This window comes from Chroicocephalus ridibundus, chromosome 8, assembly GCF_963924245.1.
Source record: "Chroicocephalus ridibundus chromosome 8, bChrRid1.1, whole genome shotgun sequence".
Lineage (NCBI taxonomy): Eukaryota > Metazoa > Chordata > Aves > Charadriiformes > Laridae > Chroicocephalus > Chroicocephalus ridibundus.
The window spans coordinates 57,002,254-57,022,561 of record NC_086291.1 but is presented as its reverse complement, the minus strand read 5'-3'; the positions used below and the strand labels follow the sequence as shown (position 1 = coordinate 57,022,561).

The window sequence follows — 20,308 nt, the reverse complement described above, 5'->3', positions numbered from 1 at the left end:
GTTTGTATGGCGCTTCTGAAATTCTCATTCTGGCCAAATATTGTGAACTTTTCTTAATTTCGAAGTAAAATATTCCTATGTTATGAAGTTTAATGAGAGAGTTCGATCAGTGATCCGGTGTAAGCAATTGATTATTGCTTGCTTTGCTTTAATTTCTCTTACCAGTTCACATTAGGATTAGTAGCACAACACAGGAATGTTAATGTTAAATGTGTTCAACACACAAAAACTCATTACTGTTTTTTTAATTTGCATTCCTTTTGCTTTTTTTCATTGTCAGGATTTGTGTCTTAATCTCCTTGCTCTGATGACACTAGTGCATCTAAGACTAATTCCTTTTTTCAAACAGTGGTTTGATGATCAAAGGTAGTTTCTTTGCAGCCATCTTTTTGACTCAGCTCTTTTCTCCACAGCATTAGTTTGCCCTCTACAGCTCCCTGAAGGGATGTTGGAGAGAGGTGGGGGTTGGCCTCTTCTCCCAGGTGAATAACGGCAGGACCAGAGGAAATGGTCTGAAGCTGCGGCAGGGGAGGTTTAGATTAGATATGAGGAAGAATGACTTTACTGACAGAGTGGTCAGGCACTGGAACAGCCTGCCCAGGGAGGGGGCTGAGTCACCATCCCTAGAGGTGTTTAAGAAACGTCTAGATTTGGCACTTCAGGGCATGCTCTAGTGACAGAGATTGTAGGGGTTTTTTTTTGTGTCTGTATGGTTGGGCTCGACGATGTCAAAGGTCCTTTCCAGCCATGAAGATTCTATGATTATTTGTTGGCGATGACTGAATTTATTCTCGCGTTGCGACTGCTGTGGTGGTTGCCTTGTAAAATAATGGATTGTCTTTGCATCTAAAATCTTTATTCTTGTTCTTTATTTGCGTTTTCCACTGTAAGTCTTCCAGATCTCTACCCCCTCAAAAACCAATGCGGATGCTCTCTTTTTCTCTTGCTCTGTGGTTTTGCAGAATGTGACGTTCTCTTAAAGCAAAGACAGCTACCACACTGTCCCTTTCATTTCAGTGGACCTCACTGATTCCTTGTCCGTTTCAGGCTTCGTTCAGAAGATGCTAGATTTTTATCTTTAATATTGTTTGGAAATCTGTGGAGTTTGAAGGTTGCTGGGTGTTCCTCTGTGACTTTTCAATTATTTATTAATAAGTTTTAGCTTGTTGCATTATTTGGAAGTGGGAGCAGTTCCTCCTTCCTGCCATTTCTATCACCTGCCTTTAGGGTGGAGTGACGTAATCAATTCCATAAACTTGTTGATTTCCATATTAAAAAGAAAATGCTTCTTGAGTCTGGCTTTGTCACTGTTTTTGTTGCTGAAATCCTCCTCTGTTCCCTGGGCCCCAGGTTGCATGTGTTCCTCCTGATATTTTGGGATAGAGCTTGTCTGATAAGATGCCATATAAAATAAAGTTGTGTTGCCCAAACTTGTCCTTTTCAGTAACTCAATAGTTACATTTAAAAAGTTCTGCAAAGTTGAAAATAATATAAGCTTTTTTTTTTTTCTCTTTGTAGATGTAACTGTTTTTTTCGTGTCAACGCTGTGGCTTTGACAGCGTACTGTAGTGTCACTGCAGGGGCAAGTGTCAGGGCAGTTCATAGGCACAAGAGGTTAATTGAAAGTTTCCTTGTAAATGACACTGCCTTTTATAAACTTCAGGAATTAATTTTCTGATTTAGTGTGAAATACCTAAGTTAGGTGGTTTAATACTTAACTACTTGTTTTGATTTTTTTTTTCTTTTTTTAATTTTAGAATTTATTCCATGTATGGACAAGCTGTTTGATGAATCTATACTAATTGGCTCCGGATACACTGCCCGAGAGACACTGAGGTATGACAGCAAGTTTGGGATAGCTATCTGTGCACTTGCCAGGGCTGGTTTCTTTCAAGGTTTATTAATATTTACAACAGTCTCTGTATATTGTTCTCAATCTTCACTTTAAATAATTAATTTTATTAGATTCTGATATTGGAAGGGCTTCTGCTGCCGTGAAGAGTGGTTGGTGTTTAACATGTTGATCGTGCAGCATGGTAGTGGGGGTGCAGGGCAAAATGAGATAAACGGGTAAATGAAAAGTATTTCACTTTTTTGAATTGCAGAGCACAACCAAAAGAGTGGTCACAGTGAAATCAACTCAGTATCTTCCCAATATTTCACAAAACCGCCGAAGTCTTGTGTCGAGCGTAAAATCTGCATGAGATTTAAACTGTTTCGTCAATAAGTACCTTAAAACTTATTCATTCACAATTGAAAACACAAATGGGGAGAATACTTACGTTCTGAGTCTTCAATAGTCTACTAGTTTTTAGGTGCTTTTGCTGACCAAGTTAAAATAATGTGCACTAGGAGAATTATTTCCTCTTACTAAAGTATTAAGTGTACCTTATTCACAGCATGTATTAGATTTAGAAGTATTTGCTTAAACTCAGTATTTGGAAAGAAATTATTTTAAAAATCTGTCAGTTTTCATAACTACTTTTGAAATCATGAATCGTCAATGATTAATTGTGAAACAGCTTACCAACGCTGCTTAAAATGTGGCTTAAAACATGCTAATTTGCACTTAACTGTAGATGAAAGTGTGTGCAGGGATTGTTCAGCAATGGAAAGACCAGAGAGGTGATCCTGGTGTGGGACAGTGTGATGCGTCTTTCTGAGGTTCTACAGGTTATCATTCTCTCATGTAACTCAAAAAGCTTTGTGAACTCTGCATTTGCATATAAAAATAGAAAATTTGGATTTAGAATCTTGGAAATAGCACCCGGCAGTAATTATTGGTTAAGTCCAATTAACACCGATTTTAATTGTCCCCAATGTGTTTTCTTGTTTTTACTGATAGACCGCTTGCATACAGCACGCTGGCAGACCTGGTCCATCACGTCCGTCAGCATCTACCACTCAACGACCTCTCCCTCGCTGTCCAGTTGTTTGCCAAGAACATTGACGACGAGTCCTTGCCGAGCAGCATCCAGACAATGTCCTGCAAGCTCCTGCTGAACTTGGTGGACTGTATCCGGTCTAAAAGCGAACAGGAAAATGGAAATGGTAGAGATATTCTTATGAGAATGCTGGAGGTATTGATTTGTTTAAAACATTTGATAATAAGTTGAATGTCCTAGTTTATAGTATGTTGTCAATCACATTTTACTTTCTGCTTTCTTCAGAAATGAGAATATGTAGAAACAGTCTGCGTGCTGTATCAGAGATGGGCTCCTTAAAATGCTGTGCAACAGGGATAGTATCTCAAGAACAGCAGAGGTGCTTTGCCCACTCAGCTTATTCATTCAGTGACTTGTTTCAAAGCAAGAAACTGAATGGCTCTGATGCTGGGGGTAGCTTAACTGTTGGTATTTTTTAAAATTTTCTTTTAAATTTGAGTTGTAATCTAATTTCTTCCTCACTGAAGAATAGGTAGGAATAGTGTATTTTTGATGCCTTCTGGTTATGGTGTGGTTTGTTTGTTGTGAGGTGTTTGTGGTGTGGGTTTTTTTTTGGGGTGCGTTGTGTGTGTTTTTTTTTTTTTTTTTTTTTTTAAATCCTGGAAGAGGATTATCTTGCAGGTGCTTGGCATAGCCCAATACAACCTGTAAAACGTGAAATATCCCCACTTTCAAGACCTACTGATCCTTTTTAAGGATCTTCTTTATATGGAGGATTTTTGAGGGGCTTTCTTTTGTTTGTTTTGTTATTATTAAAAATCAGGGATGCGCTGGAAGCTTGCTGCAGCCGAGTTGTTAATGGAAAAAGGTTGCCTAGTGTTTCTGCTGCCACAACATGAAGATTCACTCAATCGTAGAGTAAAACACTGCTAGGGTAAATACTGGTTTAATAATCTCGTTTTGGGATGTAAGAGCATGTCTTGAAATCTAAATCGAACTGGCATTAAAGCTTTTAGATGAGTGAGGAACCCGTATGGCTGCCTTTTTTGGGAAGGGCAATCTACGAATTCTGAATGTAGTGGATCCCTTCCATCTTTGACTCCTCTCTGCCATTGACAGACGGTCATGGTTCTGGATGCACCAGGGAAGAGATTTAGTCATTTTAAGCACCTCCAGATTATTTAGTATTGCCCCTGAACTTTTTGTTTTCCTTAAGGTAGCAGTGGTTTGGGGAAAGGCTTTCATTCTAAATACAAAATGCAAGTGACGGTGCAAGTGAAAAATCTGCGCACTATGCATTGTAACGGGTCCTTTATTCCAGAGTGCTCAAACTGAAGTAGCTTTCTAGTAGGGTTTGTCTTCCAAATAAACTACTTTTTTTCCTACTTTTTAAAAAATCTGTAATGTAGCACAGTTTGTTCATTTGTTTATCAGATTAAAATTTGTAATAATATGTGAATTCAGAGAAGATACGTCTGGAGAAGAAGGGAGCATGCAGAATTGTGGTGGCAGTGGGGAAATGTCTGAGGAAGCCAAGTAGATCTAGACTTTAAAATTTGGGAAGTACAGAAAATTTTAAACTGAGACCTTGTGCAACGTGTTCCTTGTTTAGTGTCAACCAAGAGGGAGAAATGTTGGGGACCACTCGTCTGCAGGACTGATTATTGCTTTCTAAATCCGATATGCTGCATAGAACTAAAACTTAAACCTGTAATGTATGCATCTTTTAGTACACCTAACATACATTACATATACATCTGAAAAATTCGAGCTTTGTATGCTTAATAGTGAAGATTTATAGACTGAAATATTAAGTCTTATTTTAAAAAATGAATTCAAATAGCTTTTCGTTTTAAATTAAGAAGAATTGTAGGGAGATCAATTTTTAGTCGAGGGATTTACTAGTTTTCAGCAAATATATATTTTTTGGAACTTGTTAAAAGTGAGAAAACTACATTGTTGGTACACTTAAAAATGTTTGCTGTCTCTTGACCGACTTAGCTGTATAAATACTTAGCTGTAAATTTTATTGATCTCAGTATGCTGACTTGAAGTATTGGTACTGTTGAATTTTGAAAGATTTTTGAAGAAGAAACTTATTTTCTTTTTTCTTCCCCGTCCCTGCTCTTACATTTGCCTCTCCTCTTTGTGCCGTAGGTTTTCGTTCTGAAATTTCACACTATAGCACGATACCAGCTTTCCGTAATTTTTAAAAAATGCAAGCCACAGTCTGAGCTTGGGGCTGCTGAAGCCGCGTTACCCGGAGTACCGACAGCAGCAAATGCAGCGCCTGTTCCTGTTCCCTCTCCTGCCCCGGCCACTCCAGTGGCCCCTGCACCGGTACCTGTGTTTGAAAAACAAGGGGAGAAAGAAAAAGAAGACAAACAGACGTTTCAGGTCACAGATTGCCGAAGCTTAGTAAAAACTTTGGTCTGTGGTGTCAAGACAATCACGTGGGGCATAACATCATGCAAAGCTCCTGGTGGTAAAACTGCATAATATTTAATTATATTTGTCTTGTGATCCTACAATTAAAACTCTCTAGCGTGAAAGCAAATAGTATTTTTAATGGTTAACTACTGTCTTATTCTTTATCTTCTTTCAGAAGCACAGTTCATTCCCAATAAGCAGTTGCAACCTAAGGAGACTCAAATCTATATTAAACTGGTAAAATATGCAATGCAAGCTTTAGATATTTATCAGGTATGTAACCTGCCCACATAGTGCTTTTATTTGTACAGTTACTGGGTGTTAGATCTTTTAACAAGGATTTATTTGTCAGCTAAAAGACAGATTTCACGCGTAGCATGTTTTCATTACGTTTTTAATTTCAGGATCACAGCTATTGGGAAATGTTATGATTTTCAAAGTACTTACCACTTGCAAGGAGCAAATTTTCTTAACAGCTGTTAAGAACACACAGTCTGTGCTTATGCAGGCAGGACAGACAAAAATGCTTCTTTCATGTAGCGGATTAAATCTTTTCTTCATCGAGATAGTTCAGCTATCGGTTGAAGCATTCCCATGGCTATGTTTATCTTCTGTAGTTACACAAAGTACTGATTAAATGTAAATGTATCTGATTTCAAATTAAGTAACTTCACGATAGGCTGATATCTCCTTCTGTTGTCTTTTTCCACTCCTGTCTTCATGGTTTTAAAATCTGAGCTGAAAACACTCTATTTTAATATTTTTATTGTCACTGTTGGCTCTTATGCCCAGCTTCTGATTGTATGGGGCTTGCATGTGAAACCTACAAAATCTGTTTGGTTTTTTTTTCAAAAGTTACTTTAAACATAGTGGGGAAAAAGTTACTCAAATTCTGTAGCCAATATATGTGTTTTCTAAATCACCCTAGGTCCAAATAGCAGGAAACGGACAGACATATGTTCGAGTAGCAAACTGTCAGACAGTCAGAATGAAAGAGGAAAAGGAAGTTCTGGAGCATTTTGCTGGTGTATTCACAATGATGAACCCTTTAACTTTCAAAGAAATCTTTCAAACCACTGTTCCTTATATGGTGGAGAGAATCTCAAAAAACTATGCTCTTCAGGTATTATGTTTTCGTTTACTTTTTTCATTTGATAATACACAGCCTGTGGAAAATAGCTTATGCTGTGAAGTACATAGGCTGAAGTGGAATTATAAATAATAATGTTGAAATTAACATGCAAGATTTGAAGCAGTCTAAAAAATACTTTGTAAAGATGGATTTTTGAGAAAACTTTCCAGACTAAGTGATTCAATACAAACATGAGCACTTTGGTTTAGAAGATATGAATGGACTTTATCCCTGAGAAGTATTGAGCATTGTGGAGTTCCTGTGTTCAGGTTGTTGCGTTAATGTTCTGACCTACTGTTTTACAGAACACAAGTCCTATCATATACATTTAAAATTAAGCTTTAAAGTTGAATACTTCAGTTATATGCATGGTTGTTTTCCACTGGGGATAAGCTGAATCACTTGGGTAGCAGTGGAGATGGTGGAAGAAATTTGTCTTAGTTTTTCTGTTTTAAATGGGTAGCGCATTTATCCCTCGGTTCTTTTCATTACAGCAACAATAATTCCATTGTGGTTTCCTTCTATAGATTGTTGCCAACTCCTTCTTGGCAAACCCTACTACCTCTGCCCTCTTTGCAACCATTTTGGTGGAGTATCTTCTGGATCGGCTGCCAGAAATGGGCTCTAACGTGGAACTCTCCAATCTGTATCTCAAGCTGTTCAAGTTAGTCTTTGGCTCGGTTTCACTATTTGCAGCTGAAAATGAACAAATGCTGAAGGTAAAGGTCATTTGTGTTAAAACCAAAAAAATCTGTTTTGACTCTTAATACATTCTTCAGACGTGTGAAGAAACTTGGAGTTTTACGCTAACATTTGATGGTCTTTTCAAGTTTGAACCACTATAGTGATACATCTCCATTTTTGCCGATTGCCAGGTACATTGCCTTATTTATAAGAGACGGGTTCTGTGAACGTTTGCTTCGTATTTGAAACTATAAGGTGATGTGCTAATTCTGAGTATAAATGACTGATCCGATCAGGATTGCCATAAACCCGTGTCACTTCATGGTCGGGATATGCGTATCTTCCTGCAGATTTTTGCCCCTTTGTTTCCTTATTAACTGAAGACTTTTGCTTAGACTGGAATCACTTTTTTGTGCGTTGGTGAATCTTGTTCACTCACCTCGTGTTCAGTGACACGTACCTCTTGAGTTAGTTATTGTCTGCTCTTAGAATCATAGAATCATAGAATCATAGGGTTGGAAGGGACCTCTGGAGATCATCTAGTCCAACCCCCCTGCCAGAGCAGGGTCACCTAGAGCAGGTTACACAGGAACACGTCCAGGTGGGTTTTGAATGTCTCCAGAGTTGGAGACTCCCCCACCTCTCTGGGCAGCCTGTTCAGTGCTCTGCCACCCTCAGGGTAAAGAAGTTCCTCTTCATGTTTAGGTGGAATTTCCTATGCTCAAGTTTGTGCCCATTGCCTCTTGTCCTGTCCCCGGGCACCACTGAAAAGAGCCTCGCCCCATCGTCCTGACACCCACCCTTTAAGTATTTATAAGCGTTGATAAGGTCACCCCTCAGACGTCTTTTTTCCAGACTGAAGAGACCCAAATCCCTCAGCCTTTCCTCATAAGAGAGGTGTTCCAGTCCCCTAATCATCTTTGTAGCCCTCCGCTGCACCCTTTCCAGCAGTTCCCCGTCCCTCTTGAACCGGGGAGCCCAGAACTGGACACAGTACTCCAGGTGCGGCCTCACCAAGGCAGAGCAGAGGGGGAGGATGACCTCCCTTGACCTGCTGGCCACGCTCTTCTTGATGCACCCCAGGATGCCATTGGCCTTCTTGGCCACAAGGGCACATTGCTGACTCATGGTCATCCTGTTGTCCACCAGGACTCCCAGGTCTCTTTCCACAGAGCTGCTCTCCAGCAGGTCAGCACCCAACCTGTACTGGTGCATGGGGTTGTTCCTCCCCAGGTGCAGCACCCTACACTTGCCCTTGTTGAACTTCATAAGGTTTCTCTCTGCCCAGATCTCCAACCTGTCCAGGTCTCTCTGTATGGCGGCACAGCCTTCCAGTGTGTCAGCCACCCCACCCAGCTTGGTGTCATCAGCAAACTTGCTGAGGGTGCACTCTATCCCCTCATCCAGGTCATTGATGAATATGTTGAACAGGACTGGACCCAGTACTGACCCCTGGGGAACACCACTCGTCACTGGTCTCCAACTAGACTCTGTGCCCCTAATCACAACCCTCTGAGCTCTATCTTTCAGCCAGTTTTCTATCCACCCCACTGTCCATTCATCTAACCCACACTTCCTAAGCTTCCCTATGAGGATGCTGTGGGAGACCGTGTCAAACGCCTTGCTTAAGTCAAGGTAGACCACATCTACCGCCCTCCCCTCATCTATCCATCTAGTCATGCCATCGTAGAAGGCTATCAGGTTAGTCAGACATGATTTCCCCTTGGTGAATCCATGCTGAGTACTTCTGATAGCTTTCCTTTCTCTCTCCTTTTTCTCTTGAAAAGTCTGGATTAAGGAATGCTACTTTTTCTATTGACAACATATTGTCTGTGTAGTCTGAGGATCTGTTTACGCTGATGAGATCATCTCATTATTCAGTAAGTTTAGAAATGCTGAGCTTGAAGCAAGAGTCTGCTTTCTCATAAAAGTAATAGCTGCCTATATCCACAAAAAACCTAAAGGTATTAGTTGAACAGTGCTTCTTCTCTCATCATTTCTCTCCATTTCTCTTCCTTCTACCTTAGAATAAACAAAATTTCTGGTAGGGGTAACTGTGTGATAACGGTTTCTGCGCTTAACGATTTGTTACAGCAGGATGAGTTCAGTGTATGTTTTCGGGGTAGAACAGAGTAGGGACTACTAATTTTCCAGATTCTTTGAAAGATAAAAGCAATATGAAGCAATATTCATAAGTAATATGAAGCAATATTCATATAATCTTGCTTAAATTCTTCTCATTTGTCATCAGAATCAAGGTCATTTGGATTTTATAGGCTGGAGATCCAATTTAAAGAGAGTGATTTACTGCCTCCGCAGTTTCACGCTTCTGTTGCATTTTTTTGTTTCAGCAGGATTGATGATCTGGGCCTTGGCTAGACAATTTAATTGAATGATGAAGGCTATTTGCAGCATTTGCATAGCAATGTAGAAAGCTTTTAGATGTTAACAAAATCCATAATTTTGTCACTGTTTGCACATGATCTGTAAGAATCCTTGTATTTATCAATTATTTTTAATGATTCCTGCCAACCGTTACTGTCCTCTGCTCTAGAAAGGCCACCAGTTCCATAACCATTTTTTTACATGTAAAAGTTTACTTTCAAAGTGAAATTTTATCATTTCCCACAATTAAGAATTAGTGATTAAGTTAGATCTGGAACAAATTAATGTTGTGAAATGTCTTCTCTTGTCGTTGTGACACTTCTGATTTCTGCTAGACATCCCTAGGTTCTGTGGAGCAAATGTTTTTCACTGTCTCAGATTTGCAGAAGATTTTTTGTTTTAATGCAGTTACTGCTTGGAGTAGCAACCAGACTTGATCATTTGGCTAATGTGTAAGCAGGGTTTAATTAATTAAAGAGTTCTCTGGGTTCTCGATACTGTCCAAATACAGTTTTACTTTTTAACGCTTCTTCAACAGCAGTATAAAACTAGCGTGGTATCAGAGTACTTGCAACAGCTGAAGGCTTTTGATCTGAAAAACTTGTCTCATGCTAAACTCTTGTACAGTACAATAATGACAAAATTGATATTTTATTAATCTCCAAGCTTTATTTTTTTTATAGCCACATTTGCACAAGATTGTGAACAGCTCTATGGAACTTGCACAGACTGCCAAAGAGCCCTATAACTATTTCCTGCTGCTCAGAGCACTGTTCAGATCTATTGGAGGAGGCAGTCATGATCTCTTATATCAAGAATTCTTGCCGCTGTTACCAAACTTACTGCAAGGTAGAACAATACCTTCTTTCCCCACCCCAGTTTCTGGTCTTTTTATGTAAATAGTAGTAATAAAGTTATGTTATGTATTAAAACAAGACAAAACTAAAGCCCTAACCCTCATAAGTTGCTTCTGATTTTGAGCTTAGCAGTTGATTAAATATCTTGAACGTGGCTTATTTTCATTTCCTATCCGCTGCTTCAGGCTCCATAGTTCTGGCTGCTTCACAATTTCTGCTGCTTCTTGTTCTGCTTCTCATTGTGGGGCGGTTGGGGTTTTTCTGCTTGTTTCTTTCCTTAGTTTTTATTAGCTATAGATAATGTTGTTAGTACAAAGCATTGCGGGGTAAGAGTGGCAGGAGAAGGAACGTTGCCAGGCCCTCGCCGGCTTTGTGGGAAGAGCATTGCAGAGAAGCTGTGGTGGTTCTGCAGCTGAGGGCGTGTGTGTGCACCTGCGAGTGCTTGATAAATATAAATGCAAGTAGTGTCCGTTGGCAAAAAAAATGAAATAGCAATCGGTTTGATTAATTGAGCATTTGTGCTTGCAAGGGCTGTGTTCCGGAGATACTGAGGATGAGCAAGGAAATGTGAACTACGTAAACCTAAGCTAAGCTAATTGGAACGATTCAGGAACATGGAATCCCGTGGTTCCACCTACAGCCGTAGGGGCAGTCTTTATTGTAGTTAGCAAATAGGTACGTCATCTGTACACCAGTAGGCAATATCCGTGTCAGTGTGGAAGTGCTAGCTAGGTTTATGGAATATATGAAGTCTTGATGGGGAGAAAAATTAGTTACAGAATGTGTTTAGTCTGTATGGGACAGTGAATGTACTTGAACTCATTTAATGTTTCTTTTCAGGATTCCAGATATTTTAAAAACAACTTGTTCTGTGTGGATTGATTTTTTTTTTTTTTTTTTTTTTCTTTTTCTCCTTGATACAAGGCTGAGGTTTGAGTCAAATTACCTTTTTCTGGTTTTCATCTGCTGTATTCAAATGCTACTTATTGAATCTAATATTAAATTTTAGAACATGCATGGATACTATTTTTTTTGTATATGCATGTACCTACAAAAGCATTCACTGCATAAAATCCTTAGATGTAAGTTATAATTGTGAATGGTATTATATTTCGTAAATATGTTATTTACAGAGCTATATATGTTACAGAATTTAAAAACGTGAGGTTACTGTGAGTTTAGGAAATAGCAGTTTCTAACAATACACTGTGGACTGCCTTTTTCCTTTGAGTGTGTAACTTACCCATGATTTTCAGGGCTTAATATGTTGCAAAGTGGCCTTCACAAACAGCACATGAAAGACTTGTTTGTTGAGCTCTGCCTGACTGTGCCGGTTCGTTTGAGCTCGTTGCTGCCTTACCTGCCGATGCTGATGGACCCCTTGGTGTCGGCTCTCAATGGGTCCCAGACCCTGGTCAGCCAAGGCCTGAGAACTCTGGAGCTGTGCGTGGACAACCTGCAGCCGGACTTCCTCTATGATCACATCCAGCCCGTTCGAGCTGAGCTGATGCAGGTAAACCCGTGCTTCTCTCGGGGACCACAGGAGGTCGTGGGTTCGCTAGATGTTGTTAGAAACTGGGGTGAACCTTTGGTTATAGGAACTTGAAAGATCTGTCATGAGAAGCACGCCGGTCTGATTTGTGTGTCAAAGGCCAGTTGGTGTAGTGCTGGTGAACTGAAAACTCCGACAGATTTAAAAGTGAATCAGTCATGTCTTCTCTATCCCGTTAGGTGGTTAAAGTTAAGACTTGGGACTCAATAGCAAGAATATTACTATGTTTAGGATGAGTTGGTACAGAAAATGATTAAGATTTGTTAATTTTTCTAAAAAACAGACAAGAAAAGCTAAGTGCCTTCAGCATGTCATGACTGACAGCTACATGATGTCATATGTACAGTGAAGATGATGTGGCTGAAATTCAGAACAATGTTTTACATGCGGCTCTTTCCCCTAATACAGTGCTTGTGTATAGTTTATTGTTTAACTATAATATTTACTTTATTTGCTTTTTATGTTTAAAAACTAGCACTTTGAGGTTAATTCACTTCAGCCTTAACTGGCCTGCTTCTTTTTTTCTTTAATTCATAATGTTGTTTATCTAATATTAGTCGTAAACATGAAATTACATTTCAGCGTAGTAAAGATTTTGTAGCTGACGTTCACAGCAGTGGGATCCAGAACTGCATTTAGGACAACCCTGTTACAAAGCACTTGAACTGTTGCGAACTGCCACTGCTTTTATTCAGTCTATAGGAGTGTTTTCTGGAGTTGTGCAGGATCAATTACCCAAATACAAGAATAAGTGTTTTCCTTGACATTTTTTAACATTACAACTTGAAAAATTTTGAAGTGAGACTGGTCTGACCATATAACACTTCAAATACTTGCAGGCTTTGTGGCGTACACTGCGCAATCCTGCAGACAGCATTTCTCACGTGGCTTACCGTGTACTTGGTAAATTTGGTGGAAGTAACAGGAAGATGTTAAAGGAATCACAGAAACTACAATATGTGGTCACAGAAATCCAAGGGCCCAGTATCACAATTGAATTTTCAGACTGTAAAGCATCCATCCAGCTCCCAATGGAAAAGGTAAGGGCTTGAGGTATTTTCTGTGCTGAGAAACCATCTTACTCAATTTTCCTTTATTACAGATTTTTTTGAAGGTTGTTTGCGTGTAAAACCTTAATAAAATATGTGGTATGTTTGCCAGTTCCAGATATGAATTAATAAATATCTAAAATTATAGAATTTACATAATTAAAAGTATATCTGATTTTTTTTTTTATATCCCTCCGATTAGATGAAGAGATTTCTAATTAATTTATATTGCCATGGAGAAACAGAACATAACCCCACTTATGGTTGGTGGGATGTTGGGTTTTTTTTGCCAAGTAATTTTTGAGTTGCCAGATCTGGCAGCTAAAGACCAAATGTTGTTTCAGAAATCGCTGCAAGGAGCTTTTTTCCTTTTTCACCATGTAGTGCTCAGTTGAGAGTCTCCTTATGGCAGGTAGGGCTACCCTAACTTCTTGTTTCATTTTGACGTGCAAAATTAGCAGGAGCTTGCCAACCTGTTCTTCCTTTGTTTTCCCTTTAAACTGTTTTATATGTCACCCCCATAAGAATAGATTTAAACGTGCTGTTCTACTTTTACAGAGTGATCGGATAGGGAGCTAAACTGGCACAAGTGCGTGCTTTCTCTGCATTTTTTCCCCCTTTCTAACTGTTGGTGTACCGCTTAGATTAGGAGCAGGAATCTACTCTAAAACCGCCCTGTTTTCTTTTTGAAGTGTACCAAAAGCTTCTTGTAGAAATCCTTCAGTGATGATTATTCTAATGCCTCAAATGATTTGGTTTTGTTTGTAGTCCGTAGGTTGGGTACAGTACTTATAGCTGCAAAACCACTTTGTACTTGTACCGGCTTTCATCCGACAATCTCAGGGTATCACGAATGCTTAGTTCTCACTAACTACAGGAATCTAATCTGTGTCTGTGTCTTGGGATCTGAGAGCAAAGCTGGATTTTGCGTTAATTTGGCCTGTAGAGTTTTAATACTTATCTTTCCCGTTACACTTTCATAAGTAGGTATGATCTGAATGTAGTAAAAAACTTCCTTTACAGGCAGGTAGCTCTCTTTGGCTCCATACAGCCAACAGGCTTAAAAATAGCTTGGAAAAATGATTCCTGAAATGCAGGTAGCTTTACTAATTTCCCCTCTGTACTGAAGCTGATGACTTGAATACGGATGAATACTGTAATTGCTGGGATTTTCCTATCCCACCAGGTTTAATTCAAACCAACTTTTCCAAAGTCTGTATGCATCTAACATGTTGGTTAAGGACATGGAACGATCTTCAGCTTCTTGGTGTTGACCAAGAAACAATGTTATCTGCTGAATACTTGGTACCTAGAAAAAGGAAATGTCAAATTAAAAGGAAAAAGAAGTGGAATAAACTGGAAATGAGAAATCCATGTTCTCTTGTAGTTCTTTGGTAGTCTTTATGGTCTGTGTAAAACTCATAGTTCTTTTCATTGAGATGCTGATAAGGTTGTTCAAACAGTGATGGGATGACAGCTGGTTAAGTCAGTAAGGAGAAAGATGGCTTTCCTTTCAAAGAAGGAAAATGCCCACTTTTTCTGCATAATCCTGTTGGAGCGTGGATGGCTAGATTTTATTGACCATTGATCAGGTATTGAAATTCCTTATTTTGTGCACTCCAAAACATTTTTGATGTGGTTGTTTTTAATAATATCTGTCTCATTTGTTTTTAATTTCTTTCTTTCTTTTTTTGGGAAGTATAGAAAGTAGCTGTGTTTATATATATGCAAAATAGAAATTTAGCAAAAAGATCTACCCCCCCCCTTTTCATTGCTTTCATATTTTCAGAAATTATTTGAATTATTCTCAAATGTATTAAATAAATCTTGCAAAGTAAAAGAAGGGTAATATTTCCATTAAGTGTTCAGAAGTTGCTTACAGGGACACTTCACCATGTATGATGTAGCTCTTGATTTGCATGGAAAATATGACAAAGTAATTTGTAAGATAGAACATTTTTTGGTCCCATTTATATATATGTATAAATGCATTGTATACCTACAATACATAGAGATTAGGAACAGCAATTATTGCTGGAGGGAAAATGAGGAAAATTTTTTTGAGGGGGAGAGAGAGAATGAAGGTGTACCTCACTCACGACTTCAAATGCTTTCTGACTGTGGAAATAAATGTATCTGCCATGAAACTTTGCATTAATAAAAGCACAGCAAATGCCATCACAGGTTCAAGTCAGCTTTCTCGGGCGTTCTCTGCATTTCTTAACTTAGGCAGTCCAAATTGTACGTACTTTTAAAGTTACTTTTAATTTGTATTAAAGGTACCATTCCCTTGATTAATCACCTTTTTGTAAACATTAAGAAGTAGTGTTTGGGTACTATCTGTCTTTTTTCGTTATAGGCGATTGAGACTGCTCTGGACTGTTTGAAGAGCGCTAACACGGAACCGTATTATCGGAGACAAGCGTGGGAAGTAATCAAGTGTTTTTTAGTAGCTATGATGAGCCTGGATGATAATAAACACGCATTATACCAACTTCTTGCACATCCCAAGTATGACAATTCTTTAAACGTAAATGTGTATGTAAAATTTATAGTGTCTTTAGAATAACCTAAATTAGAAGCAATGGTTAGTCTAGGCAATGTATTCTTCATGGGATTTTTACCTACTGGTTTATCCTGCTTCCTTTAAAATAAATGCAGGATTTTCCAGTAAGAGGAATTTTGTCAGCATATTATTTAATGCCAGTGAACCATGTTAATGTTTCATACTGTAATTTTCTTCTGCTAATCACAGTCCGATGTATAATCTGTTAGATATGTTCAGACATTTTTCTTAAATTAATCTTAGTTTAATATATTTAAATAGTTGGAATATTCTGGTGCTTAATTGTGTTTTAAAGATTAATTTAGATTGTGATGTTTTGTATGTAATCTAACTTTTTACTGAAGTGAGAGAGATGCAAAGTTCAGTTTCATTTAGTGACCAAACTGTAGCATAGTGACACACGTAACCTCTGTTTGTCTTAGTGTGGGGGCTTTTTATTGAATTTTTTTTTACATCTTTTGCAATTTTAGTCATTGATACTTAATGAGTTTATTGCTTTTAGACAACTTTGACATCTTTGCCCACAAAGTGTATGCTGACTTTGACTTGTGCAGTGTAGTAAACGTAGCTAAAGAGTATAGTAGCTTTTATAATTTGGACTTGTTAGACTTGACACAAATATAGCTTTGCAATGAATAGGTTTTGTTGGGTGGTGATTTGATAAATAATGTTTCAATCTTTCAAGATTAAAATCAAATGTCATTTTAAAAAAGGGAAAAATGCCAAAATATTGGAAACGACATTCTGTAATTGAGTTGCAGTGTGATGGCCGTATACCTGTTATTTGTAATGCACGTGGCTTCTTCTGAACCACCGCCTTTAAATGTCCCTGATGAAATTGGGCTATCCATCATGTTTGAGCCCAGTGGTTGACAAAACTAATACAGACTGAGTGAACTGGTCTAGCTCTGTCAAAATGAGGGGAGAACGGGAGGTGGAGAAGGTGTTAGATACCGAGAGCAAACGTAAACTAAGTACTTGACGATGCTCACGATTGAGCTGCCAGTACTGCAGTTTAGGACGATAACGAGCTTAATCTTGTCTTTCAGCTTTACTGAGAAGTCCATACCCAGTGTGATTATTTCACATCGGTACAAAGCTCAGGATACTCCAGCTCGTAAGACGTTTGAGCAGGCATTGACAGGGGCGTTCATGTCAGCAGTCATCAAGGATCTGAGGCCTAGCGCTCTGCCGTTCGTAGCCAGCTTGATCCGCCATTACACAATGGTGGCGGTCGCCCAGCAGTGTGGTAAGGACAGTGGGACAGAGATCGTGGGGGCTGTCAGGAGAGGGCTAGAGAAGTTTTTCTAACAGCGGTTTGTTTTAAGAAAGTCGTGATATTGCAGTTGCTTCTGCGTAGGTATGTTGGGTTTTGTTTGATGGCTGAATTATGTTTTAATTCTTTTGAGCGGTAAAAATATTGAGCAAGTTTTAAAAAACAATCAATCACCTAATAATACTTTTAAAATGCTACACTCAACAAAATAACTACAGCTTGGAAGAGTTTATATTTTTAGAGCATCTGTGTGACTTGAGATATGCAGTTACTTTTGTGGATGGTCTGTAGTTGGGTTGTTTCCACTTGTGGTTTTGAAGGACCATCAGAGGAACTGAATAAATGTTAGAGCACTGCAGTGTCTTCTGTCTGTGAAGAAAACTTTTTGTTTGGAGTGGGACTGTGTGACAAGTAATTTGGGAAAAGACATGCTATAAGCCTATCGCTCTTCATTGTCACATTAATATAACTTGAATTTTTATGATTCTTCATTTTAATTAAATCTTTCAGGGCACAGTCTAGTGCATAGAAGAAAATATGCAAGTAGATGTAATCTTTTTTTCTTGTAAGAGTGAAGAATGCCTCACAATCCATTTATATGCAAATAGGCACAGTGCTTACTGGTTTGCCATCAGCTAGTGAGAGGAGTAGTAAAACCTAATTGAAAGACTATTCATATTGAAATAGCCATTGTTTTATCTTTTGGTTTTTTTTCTTCCCCAATACAAATCACAGGTCCTTTTTTGCTGCAGTGCTATCAGGTTGGAAGCCAGCCTAGCACAGCCATGTTTCACAGTGAAGAAAACGGCTCAAAAGGCATGGATCCCCTGGTGCTTATTGATGCCATCGCAATCTGCATGGCCTATGAGGAGAAGGAACTCTGCAAAATAGGCGAGGTGGCTCTGGCAGTGATATTTGATGTTGCGAGCATTATCTTGGGTTCAAAGGAAAGGGTAATATATATATGTATTTACTTATTTTTTAAAAAAATGTATTCAGATGTTCTAGTTTCAGCCAATGCAGTTTTACTTCTAAAATATTTTGCAGGCTACCAGTGAGCTCAAAAAGCAAACTGATACATTTCTTTGTTTCCAGGCTTGTCAGCTTCCCTTGTTTTCGTACATTGTGGAACGGTTATGTGCTTGCTGTTACGAACAAGCTTGGTATGCTAAACTAGGAGGTGTTGTGTCAATTAAATTTCTCATGGAGCGACTGCCACTAATTTGGGTCCTGCAGAACCAGCAGACTTTCCTGAAGGCACTTCTCTTTGTTATGATGGATCTAACTGGAGAGGTATGTAATGAATGGATTATGTCAAATAGTATGGGAAACAAACTTTTGTTCTTAAATTCACACAGATTAAACTCTTGCTAATATTGATTTTACTTAACTTCAGAATATATCGTATCTGTGATAGTTATGAGTCAATTTTAATCATTTTAACTTAAACCAAGACCTGAAGTTAGGAGTGAGGTCTGTTTTTTCCACGTAACTGCCAAAGTTGTTGGAATTACACTCGCTTCTTTCAGAGTAAAAAAAGTAGGGGTTGCATTCAGATCAGCGAAAGAGATTCACTGTCACTTGCATCAAAAACACTGTTTTTTTTTTTTTTTCTTCTTTCTGTGTTGAGTTTGAAAGGTGTTCATCTTACCAAAAAACTGTATGTAGTTACAGATGCCCCGAGAATCATCTGCCTGACATCATCTCTGTGAATCATGATGACAACTTTGCTAAGGGTGCCAGTGCTTGAGTTTGTTTATAAAATTGTGTTGCGTTCCAACTCGCAGTTTTGGAGTGATCGGTGGGAAGACTAATTGATATGTGTTCTGTTCAAGCTTTATATGTCTTTAGCCGTTTGCAAAGGATTCATCAAATGGCTAAGTTCACTTATGAGTAGCGTGTAGATTTGTGATCTTTGTTCTGCACTTATTTAATAAAAATAATCTATGATACTGTAGGTTTCCAATGGAGCAGTTGCTATGGCAAAGACCACATTAGAACAGCTTTTGATTAGATGTGCAACTCCTTTAAAAGATGAAGAAAAAACAGAAGAAATCCTAGCAGCACAGGAGAAATCTTTCCATCATGTAACACACGACCTTGTTCGAGAAGTAACCTCTCCAAACTCTACTGTCAGAAAGCAGGCCATGCATTCGTTGCAGGTACTTGCACAGGTCACTGGAAAAAGCGTCACGGTGATTATGGAGCCACACAAAGAGGTAATACTTACTGAAAGTGAATTTAAGTTGTTTACCATTTTGTATTTGCAAGATGCTTTTCTGCATACATTTTCTCACATTAGTGAATTCAATTCTTAGTGCTTTGAGAGCATATGCTTGTCATTTGTTAGGTTTTATTATTGTAAAATACATGTGGCTGGAGTACTGTAGAGATTCATGCAAGCTGTGCCTGACTGCTTAGCCAGGATTTGTAGTGTCTTCAGGTTGATTTACTTCCTGAAATTGTGGGCTGCTTGTCCTGCCACCGGTGAGACATAGGCTAGGCTAGGTAGATGCTGCATTTTGAACCTCAATTTGGGTTATTCTTTAAATATGAGGCATATTGGTATGCCTTTCCCTATCCAGAAAGAGACTGTAAAGATCAAAGATGGTTAAATTACTTTTTGCTAGATACTCCTTAAAAGCAATCATTCTCTTGAAAGACAAGTAAATGTACATAAGCCCTAAGGGCCACCACAGCATAGGAAATTATAAATGTTGTTATTGTAGTTCGGGAACATATAGAGAAGCCCCCTAATTGATACCTTATTTTGCTAAAGGTGTTTGGAGGTGTATGGAGGAGAGCGAGAAGTTGGTGTAACGGAAGAAGCTTAACATGAATGTTTTTGTTATTCTGATGTTTTATGTTTTAGCAGCTTAAAATACTCACCGTTTCCTGACTTGAACATTTGAAATGCTTAAGCCTATGAATTTCTTTGTTGTTCATAAGGTTACGTGAGGTTATTAAATATCGTAGATCTGCTCACAGAGAATATGTAATAGTGACAGATACTGAGTTGTGTCGCTAACCGACTGTGAATTAAAGTAGTTCAGAGAAATACTTCTCTTCTTGCCTAGTGAGTCCTAAAGAGGTACCTCTGGAGCCCCAACAGCAAATGGAGCCAGGGGTAATGATGTCGTCTTAGTGGCTAGCTCTGAGGAGTCGTTTGACCAGGCTGCTAATTCAGTGATCTCAATTACATTGTGTAGGTTCTCCAAGACATGGTTCCTCCTAAAAAGCATTTACTTAGGCATCAACCTGCTAATGCCCAGATTGGCCTGATGGAGGGAAATACATTTTGCACAACCTTGCAGCCCCGATTGTTTACAATGGATCTCAATGTTGTGGAACACAAGGTGTTCTACACAGAGGTACTTTCTTTTTATCTTCTCATATTTGAATGTAGATACTTAAGTAGTGATAGTATTAGAAGTTTCATTGTTAAAAATACGTATTTTCTCTGTGCGCTTTAAACTTTCACCAAAATGTAAG

General features: G+C 38.6%; 1 protein-coding gene across 2 annotated transcripts in view; it reads left to right on the top strand.

Moving 5' to 3' along the window:
* The window catches only part of TRRAP (transformation/transcription domain associated protein), a 95,710-nt gene that overhangs the window by 10,343 nt on the left and 65,059 nt on the right, over positions 1-20,308 (top strand). For both annotated transcript variants that reach the window (XM_063342696.1, XM_063342695.1), the window contains exons 14-28: positions 1,758-1,836; positions 2,846-3,080; positions 5,043-5,370; positions 5,491-5,588; positions 6,244-6,438; positions 6,975-7,166; positions 10,200-10,365; positions 11,630-11,886; positions 12,765-12,965; positions 15,334-15,485; positions 16,590-16,789; positions 17,552-17,769; positions 17,912-18,109; positions 18,775-19,035; positions 20,026-20,187. In XM_063342696.1, the coding sequence (XP_063198766.1) occupies positions 1,758-1,836; positions 2,846-3,080; positions 5,043-5,370; positions 5,491-5,588; positions 6,244-6,438; positions 6,975-7,166; positions 10,200-10,365; positions 11,630-11,886; positions 12,765-12,965; positions 15,334-15,485; positions 16,590-16,789; positions 17,552-17,769; positions 17,912-18,109; positions 18,775-19,035; positions 20,026-20,187 (2,942 nt within the window). The remainder of the gene's footprint in view (positions 1-1,757; positions 1,837-2,845; positions 3,081-5,042; positions 5,371-5,490; positions 5,589-6,243; positions 6,439-6,974; positions 7,167-10,199; positions 10,366-11,629; positions 11,887-12,764; positions 12,966-15,333; positions 15,486-16,589; positions 16,790-17,551; positions 17,770-17,911; positions 18,110-18,774; positions 19,036-20,025; positions 20,188-20,308) is intronic.